This window comes from Vicia villosa, linkage group LG2 (genome assembly GCF_029867415.1).
Source record: "Vicia villosa cultivar HV-30 ecotype Madison, WI linkage group LG2, Vvil1.0, whole genome shotgun sequence".
In the NCBI taxonomy this organism is placed as follows: Eukaryota; Viridiplantae; Streptophyta; class Magnoliopsida; order Fabales; family Fabaceae; genus Vicia; species Vicia villosa.
The window spans coordinates 48,732,220-48,751,407 of NC_081181.1; the positions used below are offsets into that span (position 1 = coordinate 48,732,220).

General features: G+C 33.9%; 1 protein-coding gene across 6 annotated transcripts; it reads right to left on the reverse strand.

Annotated features, from left to right (window-relative positions):
- Positions 1-11,246: 11,246 nt before the first annotated feature.
- Positions 11,247-17,014, reverse strand: LOC131650459 (uncharacterized). Of its 6 annotated transcripts, none has more exons than XM_058920173.1 (9): positions 16,618-17,007; positions 16,494-16,535; positions 15,938-16,082; positions 15,731-15,832; positions 15,438-15,602; positions 12,732-12,978; positions 12,146-12,508; positions 11,590-11,636; positions 11,247-11,495 (listed from the first exon to the last, which is right to left on the reverse strand). In XM_058920173.1, the coding sequence occupies exons 1-5, from the start codon at positions 16,984-16,986 to the stop codon at positions 15,523-15,525; spliced, it is 738 nt and encodes a 245-aa protein (XP_058776156.1). In that variant the 5' UTR covers positions 16,987-17,007; the 3' UTR covers positions 11,247-11,495; positions 11,590-11,636; positions 12,146-12,508; positions 12,732-12,978; positions 15,438-15,522. The 6 variants fall into 6 exon arrangements, with proteins under 6 accessions (XP_058776156.1, XP_058776155.1, XP_058776154.1 ...); XM_058920172.1 differs by having other exon boundaries at positions 13,104-15,602; XM_058920171.1 differs by lacking the exon at positions 15,438-15,602 and having other exon boundaries at positions 12,146-12,212; positions 16,618-17,014.
- Positions 17,015-19,188: the final 2,174 nt, after the last annotated feature.

Here is a 19,188-nt window from a genome sequence, read left to right on the forward strand (position 1 = left end):
CTAAGCAAGGTGGATACTCTCGTGTTGATCAACAAGAGGTTTATTTGGTTTGGTTGATTAAGAGCAGGATTCAGGTGAATTGGCCTCATTTCTTCGCAAAAAGGATGTTTGAGTTGAAAGAATCCGGTAGAGGCACCGCACTTTGCTAAGCTTCATTCATCCAATGGGTGCTGAACAAGGCAAATATTGGGATTCAACATATTCCCATGGTGTCCATCCCAATTGACCAAGAGTTCACCAAGAAAACTCTGAACATGATGGGATTCTTCTACAATCATACCTCAAGATCCTACTGAGCTGTGCTAAGAGGAAACAATGCGGACCTAAACAGAGGAAACAATGATGATGAAGATAATATGGATGTTGAAGAAGGTGAAGAGAATGAAGGTGAAGATGAAGATGAAGACGTGGGTGCTGGAAATGAAAGCTCCAATGTTGCAAATTTTCTTGAGGCTATGCGCCTTCAACAAATTGAGAATCAAAACTTAATGAATGAGCGCCTTACTACTTTGACTTCCCGTGTCACTGAGCAAGGTGAACAATTTACGGCTTACTCAAACATTCAAGAGCAAAGGTACAACACGCTTTATGGTATGATTGATTCGCAAAGCAACCAGCTCACCTCCTTCACAAATGCCTTCATGCAACACTATCCGTTTCCTCAAGTTCATGCTGCTCAACCTCCACCTCCTGATCAAGAGAGAAATGATAATCATGATGCCTAGAGTTATTTTTCATGCATGAATCATTAAGCATAGTCTATGAACAATTTATCTGTTTTGTGTACTTTATTTTATTGTTTTATCTGAACCATTCTTACCTATACTATGTGTTTGTGTAAGACTGATACATTGAGCTATGTGCTCATGGCTTGTTTGGTAATTTATGTTATTGTTGCCTTTTTATATTGTCTTTAGCATTGTTTTATGTGAATGTGTGCTATTTGACTATGATTGCAAAAGGGTTTGTTTATGATCAACATTGAATGATATCATATCCACCATGTATTTATAATATTGCTTGTCTCTTTTTGATGTTGTCAAAGGGGGAGAAGGTATTGGATTAGCCCAGACACTGCAGCAAATATATGCACCAAGATAGGGGGAGTGTAATACCCCAAAATTTGCCCATCACATTTTCACATTCAAGCTCATTTGAATATCAGAGTTTCAACACTTGATTGAATATGCACTCTCCTAAACAACAACCCTTCAACTAGGGTTTTGCCTTTCTCAAGGAAAAGTCAGGTTCTGATACCTCCAATGGACTACATGGCCTCTCATATGATTTAAATAATCCTCATGCCAAGTTTCAAGCTCTGATTCAAAAGATTGATCAATCAACAGCTCAAACGATCAATAATCGACTGGTTGACCTAAAAGTCAAACTATGGTCAAACCACAGTCAAAACTTCTGATTTTTGGTCAACATCCTTATTTTGAAGTATCATTCATCATTTGATCAAGGTTTGATCATGATTCATCGAGGAAGGATCAGAAATCATCAAATCTTGGAGTTGCTAAATTAGGGTTTCTAGGAGAAAGTCAACCCAACTTTGACTGATCGTATCTCTCTCATAATTTATCTTAAATTCCTCAACCAAAGCCTATCCTCAAGGAAATTTCATTCTTTACAACTTTGATGTTGGGCTCGAGGTCAAGAAATGCTTCTGCATAAGAGGTATGAGCCAATACATTACAGGTCCTTCTAGAAGCTCGTGAAAAGCTGTTTTCTTCCAGGAGCCATATCTTCAAGATAAAATCCTCAAATGCAAAATATGTTCCAAAGTGGATTGTAGAGGACATCTTGGGATTTCCAAAAAGTCCTAGATCATCCTCATATGATAAAAAACGAATGAGTTATGGCTTGCGCAAGTTGGACGATTTTGAGAAAATGCACTTAATGCAAAATGAAGAATTTTGATGTTTTAGGTTAATGAGCCTAAGATTTGAATCACAAACACTTCCATAGCATGAATAAAGATCCATAAGTCCTACCACTTATTTTTATAATTAATATTTAATTTATTTGGGTTTTTTATTCATTTAAAGGCCAAATTTATTGAATAAAATATGAAAATAATGTGATTAAATCATATGGCTTCACTTTTAATCATCCATGGGCCCAAATGACCTCATATAAAGATCCAAATCCGTGCTAGCATGTTACTAAAGGGAAATATCCAAAAATAGAAGGATTTAAGTTATATTTTCTTAAGTTTTCAAGGTAACCTAAAAAGCAAAGATCCAAGCCCAAGATAAACCCTAAATTAATCCTTATATATGGTGGAACATGTTCAGTACAAGGACTCGCGCAACACAGCCTCCATAACCAAAACAAAACTCTCACAAAAAGCTCCAAAGTTAGGGCACGATCAGAAATCTTTTCCAGCGAGTTTCAAGCAAAGCCAAGCTATTATTCGTCATCCTAAGGCTTCCAGGAACACGTCTCAGTCACTCTCGAAGCTCAAAAACTTTCAGAACTGCTCCTTTTAACTTGCACCGGTTTGGTAAAGTTTGATCTTTCTAACCTACTATTTACATGATATAAACATATTCTATGCACTCATAAATGCTCATGACATTGTTTAGAGTCACTTTGACGTTTTGTTTTTGAGGTTTAACGCATGGAGCTCAACTTGCCATTGTTAGGGCATGAGATGCATTAACGATCGGGTTACCACTTGCAGGCGTTTTTAGTCCAAACGGTTATCACCAGCGTGTTCAGTAGATGATTTTAAGTATATCTGGGCTGTTGGTTTGTTTGTTACGTTCGTTATTTTGCATATTCATATTTACAGCAATTGCTACGAAAAGTTGGTAGCAAATCCATGGCAAAGACGAAGCAAATTCGTAGCAAAGGCTTCAGACTTGGAATGAGGAAGAAGACGATGCTCACGTGGCCCTTCCTGGCTCTATGATTCGCCAGTCAACTCTCAGGCTTCTCTCTCTGACGCGCGAACGTTTGTCATTGGCCAGTCAATAGCACCTGGGCCCACGCGTGTGCTTTTCTTTTGACCTTTTCAATTTAATACTGATTTACATATTTATCTTGTTGTGTCCACTATACTAACAAGAATGCAGTGAAGCACACTTGGCAAGAGAAGGAACGAAATAAGCTAGAGGACCAGGGATCGACTCCTCCCCACGCCAATATCTTTCTCAACTGGTTTGTCACAAATCCTGCGTTCCTAGCTCGCGTAGATGCACCATATGGTCTCAAATTTGCACCGTTGATCATCGTTGTTATCAGATCTAATGCTCATAAAAGTGCAGGACCACCATACACCATCAAGGAATCAACACATATGATCTGAGCTGAGTATCTCCTAATTTTATTTTTTTGTTTTTTATTTGTTTTATATAATCCTCTTATTTATTTATTTTCTTTTATATTGTTTTGTTAAAGCTTTGCCCTAAATTTTTATATTTACTAATAATGTTATATTTTAACAATTATCTCCTTTTAATCGAAAACTCGATTTTTTATAATTTCATCAAAAATTGTTTCTTTAACATTTAAAAATTAATTGTTTTGCACATATCTTTTTTATCAATTAAATAATTAATTCTTAGGTTTGTTAACCTCGATTCATTTATAAACCCTAGAATCCTCAGGTAGGTGTTATCCACTAACGCATTTTTAAGCTTTATAAAACTTTTGGGTCACAATAAGTTTTCTTAAATAACCCTTTTAGGTTCAAGATTAGGGTTTGTAAGCTTTTTAGGGTTTGTAAGCTTTTTAGGGTTTGCAAGCTTTTTAGGGTTTGTAATCAATTAGGGTTTAGATCAGTTAATGCACTAACCTTCTGCGTGGCTAATTTTTAGGGTTAATCAAAGATCTTTCGGCCATACGCCATAACAATTCAAAAAAAGCTAAGTTTCCATTTTTTGTTTAACATCATTTTAATTTTATTTTTATTTCGCCTTTTGAACTAAAATAGGGTTTGCCTGAATTCCTCCTACACTCACCCTTATTATTTTCTGTTTAATTCTCAGATGATCAGAGTCAATTGAAGGTTCAAGGAAGATCAAGGCTGAAGATGTATAAATTAATTTTCTGCCTTTATTTTTCCGTTACTCTATAAGGGTTTTATTGTAATAGGTTAGGTTTTATTTTTCCCCCATCCCCGCAGGTGTTTATTGTAATAGCGTAGGATTTTAACTGTTTTATTTTCTGCCATGGTTAGTAATCCTAGGGAGTGCAAGCCTGCTAAATAACTTAGATCACTAATTACAAGATAAATGACTGAATTGAACTCACGTGATTATGACACACACACCTTTAGGGTAATCCCTCTTGTTGCCTGTTGCCTTATGATTCTGTTGCCTCTAATTGTACTAAAAATAGTCAAGTCCCTCGATTCCAAGGATACCTAAAGCAAGGTTGCCTATAGAGATTAAAAATCATCTAGTCCCTCGATGTTGCCTCGGAAAAATAAGATGATTGTCCTATTGCTAAAGTATCCTCGCATGATGCCTTAAATGACTATTATATCCTTCCCTTAGACTACCTGCCCTCTTTATGGCAAGGGACAGTCTTGTGGCGAACGATACTTTTCTCGATGACCCTTAACACCCAATTGAAAGACTTCCTGCCCTCTCATGGTATGGATAGACCCTTTCGCCCTGAAAAGCTAAAAGAACAAATTTCTAAACTTAGGGTAGTTGCTACTAATTGCTTGCTCTAAAATTCAAAATCTTTTTCCCACTAATTTTCAAAATCTTTTCAAAAAGACTACGCTTATTTACAAGCTAAAGTTCTTATTCGAATTTCTATTAACACACTACTTTTCAAACAATTCAAACAAACAAGTGAGCTAAGCAATTAAGAGCCCATGGATAACCATGGATACAAAGGGTGCCTTACACCTTCCCTTTGTATAACCTACCCCCCCGGACTCAAAATCTTTTTAAAGGTCTTTTCCTGTTCTTTTAGCCTTTCCTAAAATTGGATAACAAGTCGGTGGTGACTCTTGCTATCCACACATTTCGAATAAAGTCATTTCACCGTATTACAGGGAGCAAGCAGATAGGGGGAGCAAGCAAAATGGAAAGGCATTGTGTCAAAAGGAAAATTTGCTTAGTGCACTCGACAATATTCACAAGTTTTGCCATCATCAAAAAGGGGGAGTATGTGAAGGCAAATGTGTATTTTCATGATGTCAAAAGCTTGTGAACTTGACACACTCAATGTGGAAACAAAGGAATCAAGTGGATGCACTAAGGAAAGGCATTTTTGGCAAAATTTAGTCAACAGGTCGACACACTAATGGTATAGGTCGACCTATTTGGTGGACTTAAGAAAAATGCTGTGTAGGAGCAGAATGCGTCGACACATTGCTAACTCAGGTCGACGCGTGGCATTTTGAGGAAATCTCGGGTATGCACACGCCGACCCTACAGGTCGACGCATGGAATTTTGGGGAAACCTCGGGTATGCGCACGCCGACCCTTCAAGTCGACGCATGTGTCATGTTTGATCAAAAAACAAGTGCAGGACTGCAATAGGTCGACCTACACAGATGGACAGTTCGACCTATCGCTAAAATTACTGGTTTTTCTGCTGAGTTTAAGTGGCAAATGCAAAGGGTGTGGTATAAATATTCTTTGATCATTCTCAAGCAAAATCAACAAGAAACGTGAAAGATATACTTAAGCTTCTTCTCATCTTCAACCTTTCGCTTATTGATCGAAAATCACACATAATAATCTTTTTCGATCGGAGTAAGGAACGTGTGTTGATAAGGTTCGACGGTAGACTTTTGTCTTGTTCGAGTGAAGATTGCTGAGGGTGTTTCTTGTATAAAAACTTAGGGTTTTTCCTTCTACATCAAGGGTTTGATTTTAAGGTTTTTGACGATCGCTTCGCTTAGGGTTCAATTCATCCGAGCATAAGGAATTGAGGGATTGTAGATTAGCTCATCAAATTTGCTACAACCGGAGGATTGAAAAAGGAAGGATCGGGGTCTTGATTGGTGAAGATCATTGACATTGACTTGGTTCTACTTGAATCAAGGGGAGGAAAGAATTGTATTCAATTTTACTGCATGTGTGTAGTTGGTGATTGGTAAACTCTTTCCTTGTTAAACATTTTGCAATCAAATAAAACTTTCCTAATTTCATTTGAAATTAGGGGCAGACGTACTCCTGCGAGGACGATAGAGGAACTGCTTTAACAAATCTCGTGTTCTTTATCGTCTTTAGTTTTATCTTTTCCATATTTGTTTTCGGTAAGAATTCATAGTTGAGCAAAAATTGAAGCTTGGTGAAAATTGCTCACCAAGTGTTTGATAAAAGTACACACTCAATTTTTGTTCAATTTGAGTTAAGCAGTTCATTGCGAGTAAGACTCTTTTAAGTGTGTATGCAAGCCAATTGATAATTTCGTTAAAGCGAGTAATTAAAATTCATAGTTTTCATCCGTTTCGGTTATTGCACATATCGTCTAACAATGAGTGTATCAAACAATGAATTTTAAATAAACTATATAACTATTATGTTATGGTACATTAATTCCATTTTATCTTGAAATGAGGACGGTATGTTTTTCTCATCTACATTTAGGTTGCCAAAGTAAACCATATATAAATTACAAATTATATAGGCAGACATATCAACTATATAATAACACCTAAAGTTGATGTCTAGGAAACCTCTCAATGTCATATTCTCCATGATTTTAAATAAAGTGTCGTTTTGACTAATCCCATGCAAAAAATAAATTCCAAAACCACAATCAACTCAAAGATTTTTCCAGTTGACCCAAAAATTTATCCAATCATCACATTTAAAACATTTATTTACAAACATATAATTATATGTGTCATCTGCTTCTAATTGTAATCTTAAGTTGTACTTTAATTTTTTCATGAAGAATATATAATCCGTCTCTCTTTGAATTTGTCTTATTTTTTTAATTAATTTTATTTTTATTATAACAATAAAAACATTTACAAAAACAACTACATCAAATAAGAGCTAAAAGAAATGGCAAAATTAACTATGCATGATTAATCAAAAAAGTTTAGCTAAAATAAATATATTAAATTATTGGAAAGCTTCAGTAGAGACATCATTATTACTAAAAATAATAATTAACCTATTTCTTAATTTAAATAAAATTATTAATTTAATTTAATAAATTGCATAATATTTAATAGATGTATAAACAACTATTTTTTATTTTATTTTACGGGTCACTACCAACGTAATATCTATTTTATTTTTTTCAATAATTATTTTAATTTGAGAGACAAAATCTTTATTTTTAGAGAATAATGAAAGTGATATTTGTAAATTTCACCAACTCATGTGAATATTCTCACTGAAATTCACTATTTTCACGGGTCATTATCACCACCATACATTTTTTATTTTATTCAACAAAATATTTGTACATATTTATAGTTATAAGTGATATTTGTAACATTTCACTTCCAAGGATGATGTTTCACATTTACATTTCTAAGTATATTCCTAAGAACCACTAAGGTATATGTGTTCATTTCATTTGTACTATATTATTCACATTAAGATATGAATTACCCGTGCGGACGCACGGATCTTCTACTAGTTAATTATAATATTAATAATGATTTAGTATTATAAATATAATCATAATAATTTTTGAGAGATTTAAGTTAAAGATAATAGTTAATTTAAATTAATTTCAATTTCGTTAGAGTTGTCAATAGAGTTGTTAGAGTTACCAATACAGTTGTTAGAGTTGTTTTGAATTATTAAAAGTCATACTTTTATTTGGTTGCGTAATTTTGGCATGTTTAGAATTGTCAGTGTATGACGCTGGTGTTTGGGTTTTCATTAAAACTTTAAGAAATTCATAAATTTCAAATCGTAATTCCGTTTGAGTCTCCGTTCGAAGCGTTAGAAAGCTAGCATGACATTCTTTTCAGTAAAAATAGTTTTGTTGGCAGTAAGTGATTTAATCATTATCTAGTTGTGTAAAATGACATGTATGTGTGTATATATATGTTGAGAATTGGCCTAGGAAAGTTGATATACATTATAGGAATGAAGGTTTTGAACTCTGAGAAAGGTATCATTATGCATCAACTGAAGTGTGAACTTGAGCTTCTAAAGAGATTCAAGTTGAAAAATTGCAAGTCTGCAGTCACACTTGCTGAGACAAATCACAAGCTGGAATCTGATGCTAAGGGTGATGATGTAGACGCTACAACTTTCAAACAGTTGGTAGGCTCGCTGAGATATCTCTGTAATACCAGACATAACATCTAGTACACAGTTGGAATGGTGAGTAGGTTTATGAGGTATATTAAGGGGACTCTAAAGTATGGAGTTTTGTTCCCTTCTGGTGCTGAATGTGAGTCAGAACTGATGTGATACTCAAACTCTGATTGGTGTGGTGATAGAGTAGACAAAAGATGTAGTTATGGATATTTTTTAAAATATTTGGGAAGTCCCATTTCTTGGTTTTCAAAGAAGTAACCTATTGTTGTGTTGTCAACTTTTGAAGTTGAATACATTGCAGGTGCTTTGTCTGCGTGTCAAATTATTTGGCTGATGAATTTTTTGCAGGATCAGAAGATCAAGGTTAGCAAGCCTCTGAAGTTGATGATTGACAAAAAATATGCCATAAGCCTTGCGAAGAACCAAGTGTTATGCCCAGTGCTGCATAGCGAAAGTCGTCAATTTGAGAAATGGAATTGGTGTTGTTGATTTTAGATTTGAACGTAAATTAAGGGACGATGTTGAAGTGTAATTGCACATTCAGAGTATTTGCTATTAATTTGTTTTGGACCTTGTGTTGGCTTTAATTAGTTTGGCCCAATATGGTTTAGTATATATTACATTTTTGTTTTGTAATTGAAAACGAAAGAGAGAATCATTCATCGTAACCGTTTTCCAATTTGAGTAGAAAGTTTGTTATAATTGTTTTATCTCTTTTCTTCCATCTCCATCTTATTCATCTTGTTCATTATGCTCCAACAATAACTACACAATATAGTATTTCAAATTTATTTAAGAGTGCAATTTCATGTATATTGTACTTTAGACATAAGATAAAATAGTAAGACGCAAATCATATTTAAGCATCAAATTATAAATTTATTCTGATAATTATAAACTTATTTTATGGTAACATATGAGTGATGAAGTACAAAATTATGTTGTCCTCTATAAGTGTATGTATAACTCAATAAAAAAATTGTAAGAAATCAAACTAATCGAACAAATATAAACCACGATGGTTTGGTTCAATTTTATTTCTAAACACCAACCGAATCGCGCATTTTTTCTCTTATAATTCGAATGACTTTTAGTGTCAAAATCGCCCAAACCACACTGCGAACACCCGTACCACTGAGGAACCACACCCTACACTTCTAAGTCAATCACTTCAATGACGAGGAAGCATAGCTTATATCATCTCCATTAGATAAGTCCACAGAATTCCTGTTTGGATTTCCTAAGTTGGCCATGACTAAACAAAAAATGTGAATAATATATATATATATATATATATATATATATATATATATATATATATATATATATATATATACTAGTAAAAGACCCGTGCGTCCGCACGTGTAACTCAATTCTTAAGATGAAATAATGTATTACAAACGCATAAAAAGAAGTTTAAAAACTCGAATGAGGAATGTTAAATTGAGATTTTCATAAAACATAATATAGATGTAACGAAGCTATATATAGCAGCTATTTAGAAAAAATAATTTGGAATTGCAATAGGCAAAAGGGTATTATGGTGATAGCGACCCGTGAAAGTAGTGATTTTCAGTGATAAAATTCACATAAGAAAAGTATTATGGTGATAGTGATTCGTAAAAACAATGAGTTTCAGTAATAAAATTCACATAAAAAAAGTATTATGGGGATAATGACCCGTAAAAATAGTGAGTTTTACTAATAAAATTTAGTATATTAGATCCACTTGGTTGTTACTGATAATTATTTTGCAGGTACTCATACATATTAGGAACAATATTTATAAATATTTTGCTGTCTAAATCTAATTGGTTGTATATTGTGACACTTCATAAAGTATTTCATTCATTTTAACATTACATACAAGTGCAAGTGCAAATTAGTGATTGCAATATCTTAAAAGTGAATAGGTTTTTCAATCATATTAGAGTGATAAAATTGAAATACATAATATTATTTAAAATATTTTTTATTGAAATATTTTTTCATTGAGAGCAATATTTATGTATGTTTTATGTGTAAATTTATCGACTACTCATGCGGGTGCACCAATTATTTTATTTGGTATGTCATACCTATAGTGAAATATATATGTAATATTTAAAATATTTAAATAACGTGTAATAATGCCCAGATCATATATTTTTAAAGGAAAAAATATATAATACTAATTTACTAATACAAAATATTAAAATAATATGAATCGTTTAAAATATTGTAAAACAAATGGATCTTTAAATGTTATTGTTGTTTTTTTTCTTTAGTGTTTACACTGATATTTAAATGATTCACTTACATTTTCTTCATAATTTGTTTTAGCAGTATTTTGGATCTCAAAATTGGTTATCTTCACTCGTGCAGCAATCCTCTTTCATTTTAAATTATCAATTGCCCCCTCACAAAAATCATAACCACATCTCATTCAATGTATAGACCATTAAAATTATATGACTGCATGAGTTAAAATTGTAGTTGAACATTAGAATAAATCGCATATTAAACTCAAATGTAAATAACCAAATGAATATTGTTAATTGCACACTTATAAAACTAATAATCAATTAAATTTAGTAAATTTATATCCAAATAAACAAACAGATTACAAAGATAGATGTACAACATCACATCAGGGCCTCTTGAAATCATTCAAAAACTTAAGAAACTCCAAACTATAGCAACAACTAAATGTAAACACACTAAAAAGTCAAAAACTTGGAAATAGATTTATCACAATGTTCTAACTTTTTATTTCTAATAAATATATTCAGTCTTCTAACTTTTTATTAGTGTTCCTATTTTATAATTCTCATGAATGATTTCTTTAAAAGAATTTTTTTTACTAACCTTACTCTAGAAAAGCACTGCATTTCCTTTAGTTGGATTAACTTAGAAATATCATTCAAAGTACTGCTACACACATCAACAACCAAGTACACAACTGCATTATACTGCTTTAAAGGACTCAAAACAATATTATCTTAAGATACCACCCTTAAAATACCACCCTTAAAAACAAACAAAAATATTCAAATGTCTCAAAACAGAATCTGTATTTATTAAAAGATACCACCCTTAAAATACCACCCTTAAAAACAAACAAAAATATTCAAATGTCTCAAAACAGAATCTGTATTTATTAAACACAAAGGGTCCAGTGCACAACTTATTCAAAAGTGTAATATGTCAAATAGAACCCTGGGATCTTGCGTACTTGGACAGGACCAGCTCTTAGAAGCTCCTCTAGAAGTTTTTGAGTATTAGTATATTATCTTCTTTTTTAATCTGCATTTAGCAAAGGCATCCATGTACATATTTTAACAAACCTAGCAACTCGCCTTTTATTGCAAATGCAAGATGAGAAATCCAAAATATGTACCACAATTTGGGACTTGAGATCATTCTCCTCGGTAGTAGCTGATTGAGCTGCAAGAGATTATTATTTAATTTTGATGAAATTAGATTTGGTAGAAATCGGAACAAATATTATGTTAAAACAAAAAAAAACTCTTAAGATTGAAAAGAGGAAGATTAATAATCCATAAAAACAAATCACCAGAATCTTATCATGAAAAATCACAAGTAAAAACATTGTTGCTTGCATGAACTTGAGAAGTTAAGGTGCATTTAGAAAATAAAGAAATATAATGATCAATACGAAGGAAAAATGAAAATCACAGTTTACTTTGGTCAAGTTCCATCATTTAAGTTTAAACATTAAAACATCACTTCACATTTGTGCACATAATAATTCGATGATATTTTATTTTGTCGATTTTGAAGTTTAAATAAAAGTTAAGATATTACAACGGAGACAAAAATAAAGTGAATTTAGTAGCTTTCAAATCCTAGCACAAAATTTGATAGAAATGAGTCATAATATAGTCAATAGAAATAACAGAACTTTTGTTGAAGCAAACACAAGTTTAGAGTACCTGAATGTGTTAATGTCGGTGATGCGGCAGAAATGACACCGAACTCAGGCTAACGGTCTTTACCACCCTTGTTTTTGCATATCATTACCAGCAACAATTATCAACACTCTTGTTAACTATGCTTCAAAATCAAAGGACACATACAACATGTCATAGATGAAAATCGGTATTATGCAGCATACATAGAGACACCATTTAATTCAAACAGTCTACAGCAAACACAAGTTTAGAGTACTTGAATGTGTCAATGTCGGCGATGCGGTGGAAATGACACCGAACTCAAAGGCTAACGGTCTTTACACCGACAAGAACCAAAAGAAAGCTACCTTTGAAGCCACATCTAGATTCTTTCTGATAACTTTTCTAATGGAATAAATGTAACACGTAAGATGTCTAGTAAGCTTAATTAACTTGTCATGATTTACAACAACCACATGGAATAAGTTGTTAAAACAGAGTTAAATTCAGAAATCAAGCCAAACAAACAAAATTATAAAAGCCATTAAAAAGATCAGGCCATGAACAAATATTATAGTTTATAAAAAGAAAAAGGTCAGTGTATAGTACATAATGAATCTTAAAATACCTCAGTTAAAGGAGCACATCACCAACCGAAAGTCGGCATCCAATCAAATCTGTAATGTTTCCATTTGAAGCTGAAAACACAAATCATCATTCATTAACAGAGTGAAGATTTAAAGTTAAAGAAAAACATTATGATACTATCAAACGACAACTAAAAGAAATAGAAGAGAAGGATTGTCCCTGTGATCTTGGAAAAATGCAGCCACCGTGAAACCATCCTTCCTCCGCCACTTTTTTTTGCCAGAACACTACAAAAAGGACACAACAAAAAATATGTTATGAATAAATTTGTTATGAATACAAAAGGGAGAAGGAAAACGAAATCTATCGTTGATAAACACTACAAAACTCGATTACTAATAAAGCCACAAACCTCCAACATATCTTTAAACAGAGAAGGGGAGAATCAGAGATTTAGGGTTTGAATCGGAGAATGGGAGAAGCGGAGATGAGGGAGAAAGAGATGACCATGAATTTAGGGTTTGAATGTTGAAGAGAGAGAGAGAGAGAGAGAGAAGTGTGGGAAATGGAAAAGTTTTTTAAAAAGGTTTTTGGGTTTTGAAAAGTTGGATGGAAAAACCCAATGGTTAATAGATATATTAAAAAAATAATGAAAAGGAATATGAAAAGAAAGTGCCATTTGGAGGAATGAATATATGTGATTGGTGGGAATAAAACTTTGATTTAGCAAATTACTATAAAGGGCTTTTGTAAGTGTAATTATTTTTTTCATTAAGGGTAATTTTGGGTGTTTGGTGGTATGTTTTATTATTAGTTAGCTAGTTGACTAGTTGAAGTTGATATATATATATATATATATATATATATATATATATAGAGAGAGAGAGAGAGAGAGAAAAAAATATAGAGAGACCCGAGAATCGCAATTCTTGCTTCACTAAGAAACATCAAGAAATTGGGGTACAAATGTTTTTGGCAGGCTAAAGGCTCAAAGCGGAAGACCGGATTACGAAGGCCCAATCTAAATCTCCACCGAGTAGGATGAATGATCAAGTGAAACCTCATTAGAAATTCGAGCACTTGATTTAATCACCCAAGAATTGTCTGTCGTTATATATTATTAAACGACTCCATGCATCACATGTCTGATTAGACAAAGGCGGTTGGTTTTAACCTCCTGTCTTATATAAATCCTACCAATTAGTTATTAATGGATTATCTCACTCTCAGACTATATCTCTCTAGTTTCACTGACTTCACGTTGGATTACTAATCTTGCAGGTTCTCTCCGCTCCACTGTACCTGAAACTATCGATATCGCACCGAAATAGCTCATTCTTTCGGAATCTTCTTTTTCTTGTTCCACCATAGAATACAACTATTTAAAGGATTTTATTCAGGTCATCCATTGTCACTGATGAATTATTTACTAACAAATATAAAAATATATTTTAAATTGGTCTCCCAGTCTATTTTAATTTTTTTTTTATAGAAGCCTCGTATATTAAAGAAAGAAAAGGAATACAAGTAAGAAGGGTGGACTAGGTGCATAGTTCCACGTAAGACTTAAAAAGGCAAGTTTGTTTAGCACAATAATTGTCTTCCCTAAAAGTGTGTCAAATCAAAATTTGAGAATGACTTGCAAAAATCCTGTTATTCATCCATATATTTCTGATTTCCGAAGGAACAAGATTGTGAGACTTGCAAACCAAGGTAACATTAAGGGAGTCTGGAGATTGTGGGGTTCTGAAGATTCCTACACAAGCAGAGATAGAACTTAGAAGGGCTGCCTAAAGCTGTATCATCAGTGTTACATTTCAACCCGTTCAAGAAGGGAGGTTACTAGATCAGTTTCCTTGATGTTTGGAGCTTTAAAAGGGTGTGTAAAGACTTTGAAATTCTTGAGTTCCAAGAAATCAGTTATGGAAGACCATGTGACCAGCTTGGTGAGATTTCTAGTCATAGAACCAAAGTCAATTATCTGAGAAGTCATAATGTTAATGTTAAGACTTTGGTCATGGAATTTGTTTGAGTTTCTACAATTCCATATGAGATTGAAAGTTGCTATGATGGTCGAACAAATGAGCAACTTTCACTCATGGCTCCACCCTTTGCTGCACACCTCAAAAGTAGTGAGGATTGAGGAGAAATCTATCTTGTGCCAAATCAAAATCTTGGAGTCCAGTGGACAGTACAAGAAAAGATGGGATGGGGATTCTGTGAAAGAGTGGCAAAGATTACAAATTGGAGAATAACACTCTCTCTTCATCATATTCTCATAAATTTGCATCTTGTTGTGAATGAGTCTCCATTCCATTATGGATTGGGAAGGAGGAATTGCAATATTTCAAATGTGATATGTCTTGTATTTCTTGGTTGAAGGAGTTGCAACATAGTTGTAGGCATCCTGAAGGGCAGACATGCCATAACTTATGTGCCTCCAAATAAGTATAACCTCCCTACTCTCAATAGAAGTGATTATTTTCCATATATGAGTAATAAGATTAGGTATAATTGTTTAGAGATAATGAGAAACAATCTTGATTAGAGATGAAAATTTTCATAGTTGCGCTCAAGAAGGGTTGAATATGAATGAGTGATCTGATTCTTATTTATCATCAAAGGAGAGGTTTACAATATTTATATATGAAAAATCAACTACTTATCAGGTTCATCTTCATAGCTTATCTAGACACATAAAACTCTGATGGTTCAACATAGGTAATAGTTATAACAGACTAAATACCTTCTCCCACAAAATCATTATACATTTTGCCCCAAGTTTCGCATCATAGTCTCATAGAAAGGGAGCCAAAATTCTACATCAAGATTTAATGCTTGGTGTGACCATCTGATAGCATTCCTTGAATTGTGTCAATGAAATCAAGCATAGTTTCAAGACTCTTTTCATCTGGACCCAAAAAAATCACCAAACCAATTTTGTACATACAAAACAAATGTTTAAAATACATCCTAGAAACATCCATTGTTAAAAGTAAACAAAATTATCAAATGAAGTAAGTTCAGTTATGTACATACCAAGTCTTGGGATTGTGTGTCCTTTTGGGTGATGAATCACAGCAGGGTCAACAAAAGCCTCTTGCAAAATAATGCTTTCTGGCTTCATGAAATCTGACTCACCTTAATTACATTATAAGAATCAAGTATATTGATGAGTAATGTGACTTTTCAAGGTAAAATGCAAAGGAAAGAATAATAAGAAGTGATGGTTTCTTGAAACTATACCTATAATGTGAAGAGAAGGGCAATGAATTGGTTTTGAAAATGCATTGGAAGCTAGTTTAGGTGTTCCATATTTCATTCCACCAAACTTGGCTCCTGATATCAGAATCAGGAACTTTATCTTGCTTATCTTCTCAAGTGCTACTCCCTAAAAAAATCATCATTAAAGAAATTGCAATTCAACATCAACCTCACATTTTGTCGGGATAAACAACTTAATTAAACGCTTATAACATAACCATTTATCCTACAAGTATTTATGCATGACGCCTTTGAGGCCTGCAAGACATACTATCGCACAAAGCCTAAATTTTTTTACAGTTAAGCCGTGGCTAAATAAGACCTTATAAATAATTGTCACGGTTAAATCATAATTAAATAGATGCTCTATTTATTTTGCTAAGGTTAAACTGCATTTAACATTCACAGTGCTTCGAAAAATTTGAGAGTTGAGACAGATATCTTAAACCTATTAAGTTAATTTTTTTTCCTATAAACTGTCATGGATAGCTTCTAGAAATAAGGTGAAAAGAGTTTATAGACATGCATGAAGTAGTACCTGTTCTTGCATTCCTGGCAATGCAGCGGCTAAAAAAGCTCCCTGGATAACATTAACTCATGATAAATCAAAACCAAAAGGAAAAAAAAAAGCATTTTCATCTTCCAAGGAATCAAAACAGTACCTGAGAAAATCCAAGCACACCATCAAAAGGACCATTTTCTAGCATATAATCTTCAATGTATCCCAAACATTCTTCAAAGTTCCTATACACTGTGAAATCCTCGTTGGCTTGGAACCATTCATAATAAGGTGGATCGAAAATGCCTTCAACGTCTGATTTTCCTTGTGCTGGAAATTGACCATCGATGAAAACAAGGTCTAGTTTTTGTAGTACAGTTTCAGGCCAACGTAAGACTAGTTTCTTGAGGATTTGACCACTTGTTCTGAATCCATGGAGACACAGGATTCTGGGTTTCTTCTGGATTTGTTCTTCCATATGATGTTCAATATTGTCAGTCTTTGATTTTAATGCCTCTACCAACACAATCATGACACATCATCACATTCAATTTTTTTTATTATAAGAGATAGTTAATGTTGCATAAGACACGTTTTTTTCTGCCTGTTTGGTAATTGATTAGATTGGAAAATTCATGCTGCCAAACTTTATTTGGGTCAAACTTAGTTTGTGGACCATCTTAATGGGCAGCCCACTTACAATTTATGGGAAGAAAAAATATATAACCCTAGCATAATAAAACAAAAGAATTTACTCATCACCACAACAATTATTCTTCCACCTTTACAATTTGTTTAGACTTTGCTAATTTACAAAAAATACAATAAGTGTCACAACCCCTAATGAACAAGAGTTGTCAAAGGTTTTAAAATTGTTAGAGTATTGAGAGCCAGCACATGTAAGGTGAGAATTTATTGTCTAGGTGTATTTTTTGGAGTTATTGATTATCTTTTTCAGTACTGTGGCACTAACGTATTTATAGCCCTCAGAGATCTCAACTGAGGGAATCGAGTCTCGCTATTATGTAGCAACCTCACCAAGGGTGGGTGGTTGATTCCCTGAAATCCAAGGAGTGTAGTTAAGTCTCAGGACTTCCTGCATATGACTGTGGACCTGGTATACACTTCATACACAATCACGCGTTATGGACGGAGAAACGGGAAGGTCGGGTAATACATCAAGAAAATAGGCGATTGAACCATACGAAGGACGCTCGAACCAATAGAGGGGCGACTCAGGAAAGGAGAAAAACCAGGCATATGCCACTTGGACTACTCCTTAAGGTTTCTCTCAATTATAACATAACACAATCCCCAAGCATGAGGGTTCGTAGAGGGTGAAGTATTTTAAGCGCCGACTTATCTTTTGATCTTCCTGAGGAGCCTTGTCGAGCACTCATTCTTGACTTATGGTCTCAAAGTTCATATAATCTTTCTACCGAAAACTCCCCTAATGAGACTTAACTTGAGCCCCTCTAGTGAGTAATACAACGGCAGTAAGGATCTTCATATGGAAGTCCTACAATTTAATTACCTCATAGGGTGGCAAGGATCTTCCAATAGAAGTTTGTCAGTATACTTATCCCGTAGGGAGGAAAGGAACTTCCTATAGAAGTCCAGCAATATAATTACCACATAGGGTGGAAAGGATATTCATGTGAAAGTCCAACAATATAATTACCCAGTAGGGCAGTAAAGATCTTCTTGTGGAAGCCCAAAAACATAGTTTGATAGTCAAACCATAATAACTTGTTACAAAGCCATAATATGATATAATAATTTTTGCAAACAAAGGATTCTCCTTCCCACTTCTTAGATATAATAGTATCTTAGATTGGTTGAGTTCCAAGTTCTAGGAATAAGCTGTCTGTTCAAATTCTCGAGCTTTTAGGCTCCATTCGACAACTTCTGATATATATATATATATATATATATATACACACGATACAGCCCCTCCCAATTAGGTTTTAGTTTTCCCTGTTGAGTGGGTACCACAACTTGGCGTAGCACAAAATCGCATTCCTACAAATCTCTTCAAATTACCTTGGAACTATATCTGTTGGAGGCTCTTTATTGAAAGGAGAACTTTTGGATGTGTGTGACATCACTTGTCTCGTCGTTTAGGTCATCAGTACATATGATCCCTTCCTTATTTTCTTCCTTTTTAAAGCGGGAAAGTCTCCATGTTGGCGTGTCAATTTTGATTGGTAGTAGAGCGTCTGGTGGTGGAATGAGGAGTAGTGTGGTATTACGACAACATACAAATGTTTAGCCCAAAAACCCTTGGCCTCATCCAACTTTTTTTTATCCCTTTCAATATTATCTTATTAGCTGACTCTGCCTGTCCATTCGCATGTGGATGATGACGAATGCTAATTTGGTTTACACTCCCATTTCCTTGTAGAAATCAATTATGTCGGCACTAGAAAATTGAGTTCCATTGTCTAAGACAATGACTCATGGCAAACCAAACATGCACATGATCTTGTGCCAATAAAAGTGGTCGACCCTCTCTGCCGTTATCTTGGACACAACTTCTGCTTCTATCCACTTTGTGAAGTAGTCTACCCTAACGATCATGAATTATAGTTGGTTGGGAGCTATAGGAAAAGGCCTCAAATTGTCTTTTCCCCATTGGTAAAAAGACCAAGGCGTATATACATAATGGATAAGCTCAGCTGGCGCACAGTGTAGATTGGCATGCCTCTAGAATTTGTTGCACTTCTTGATGGAT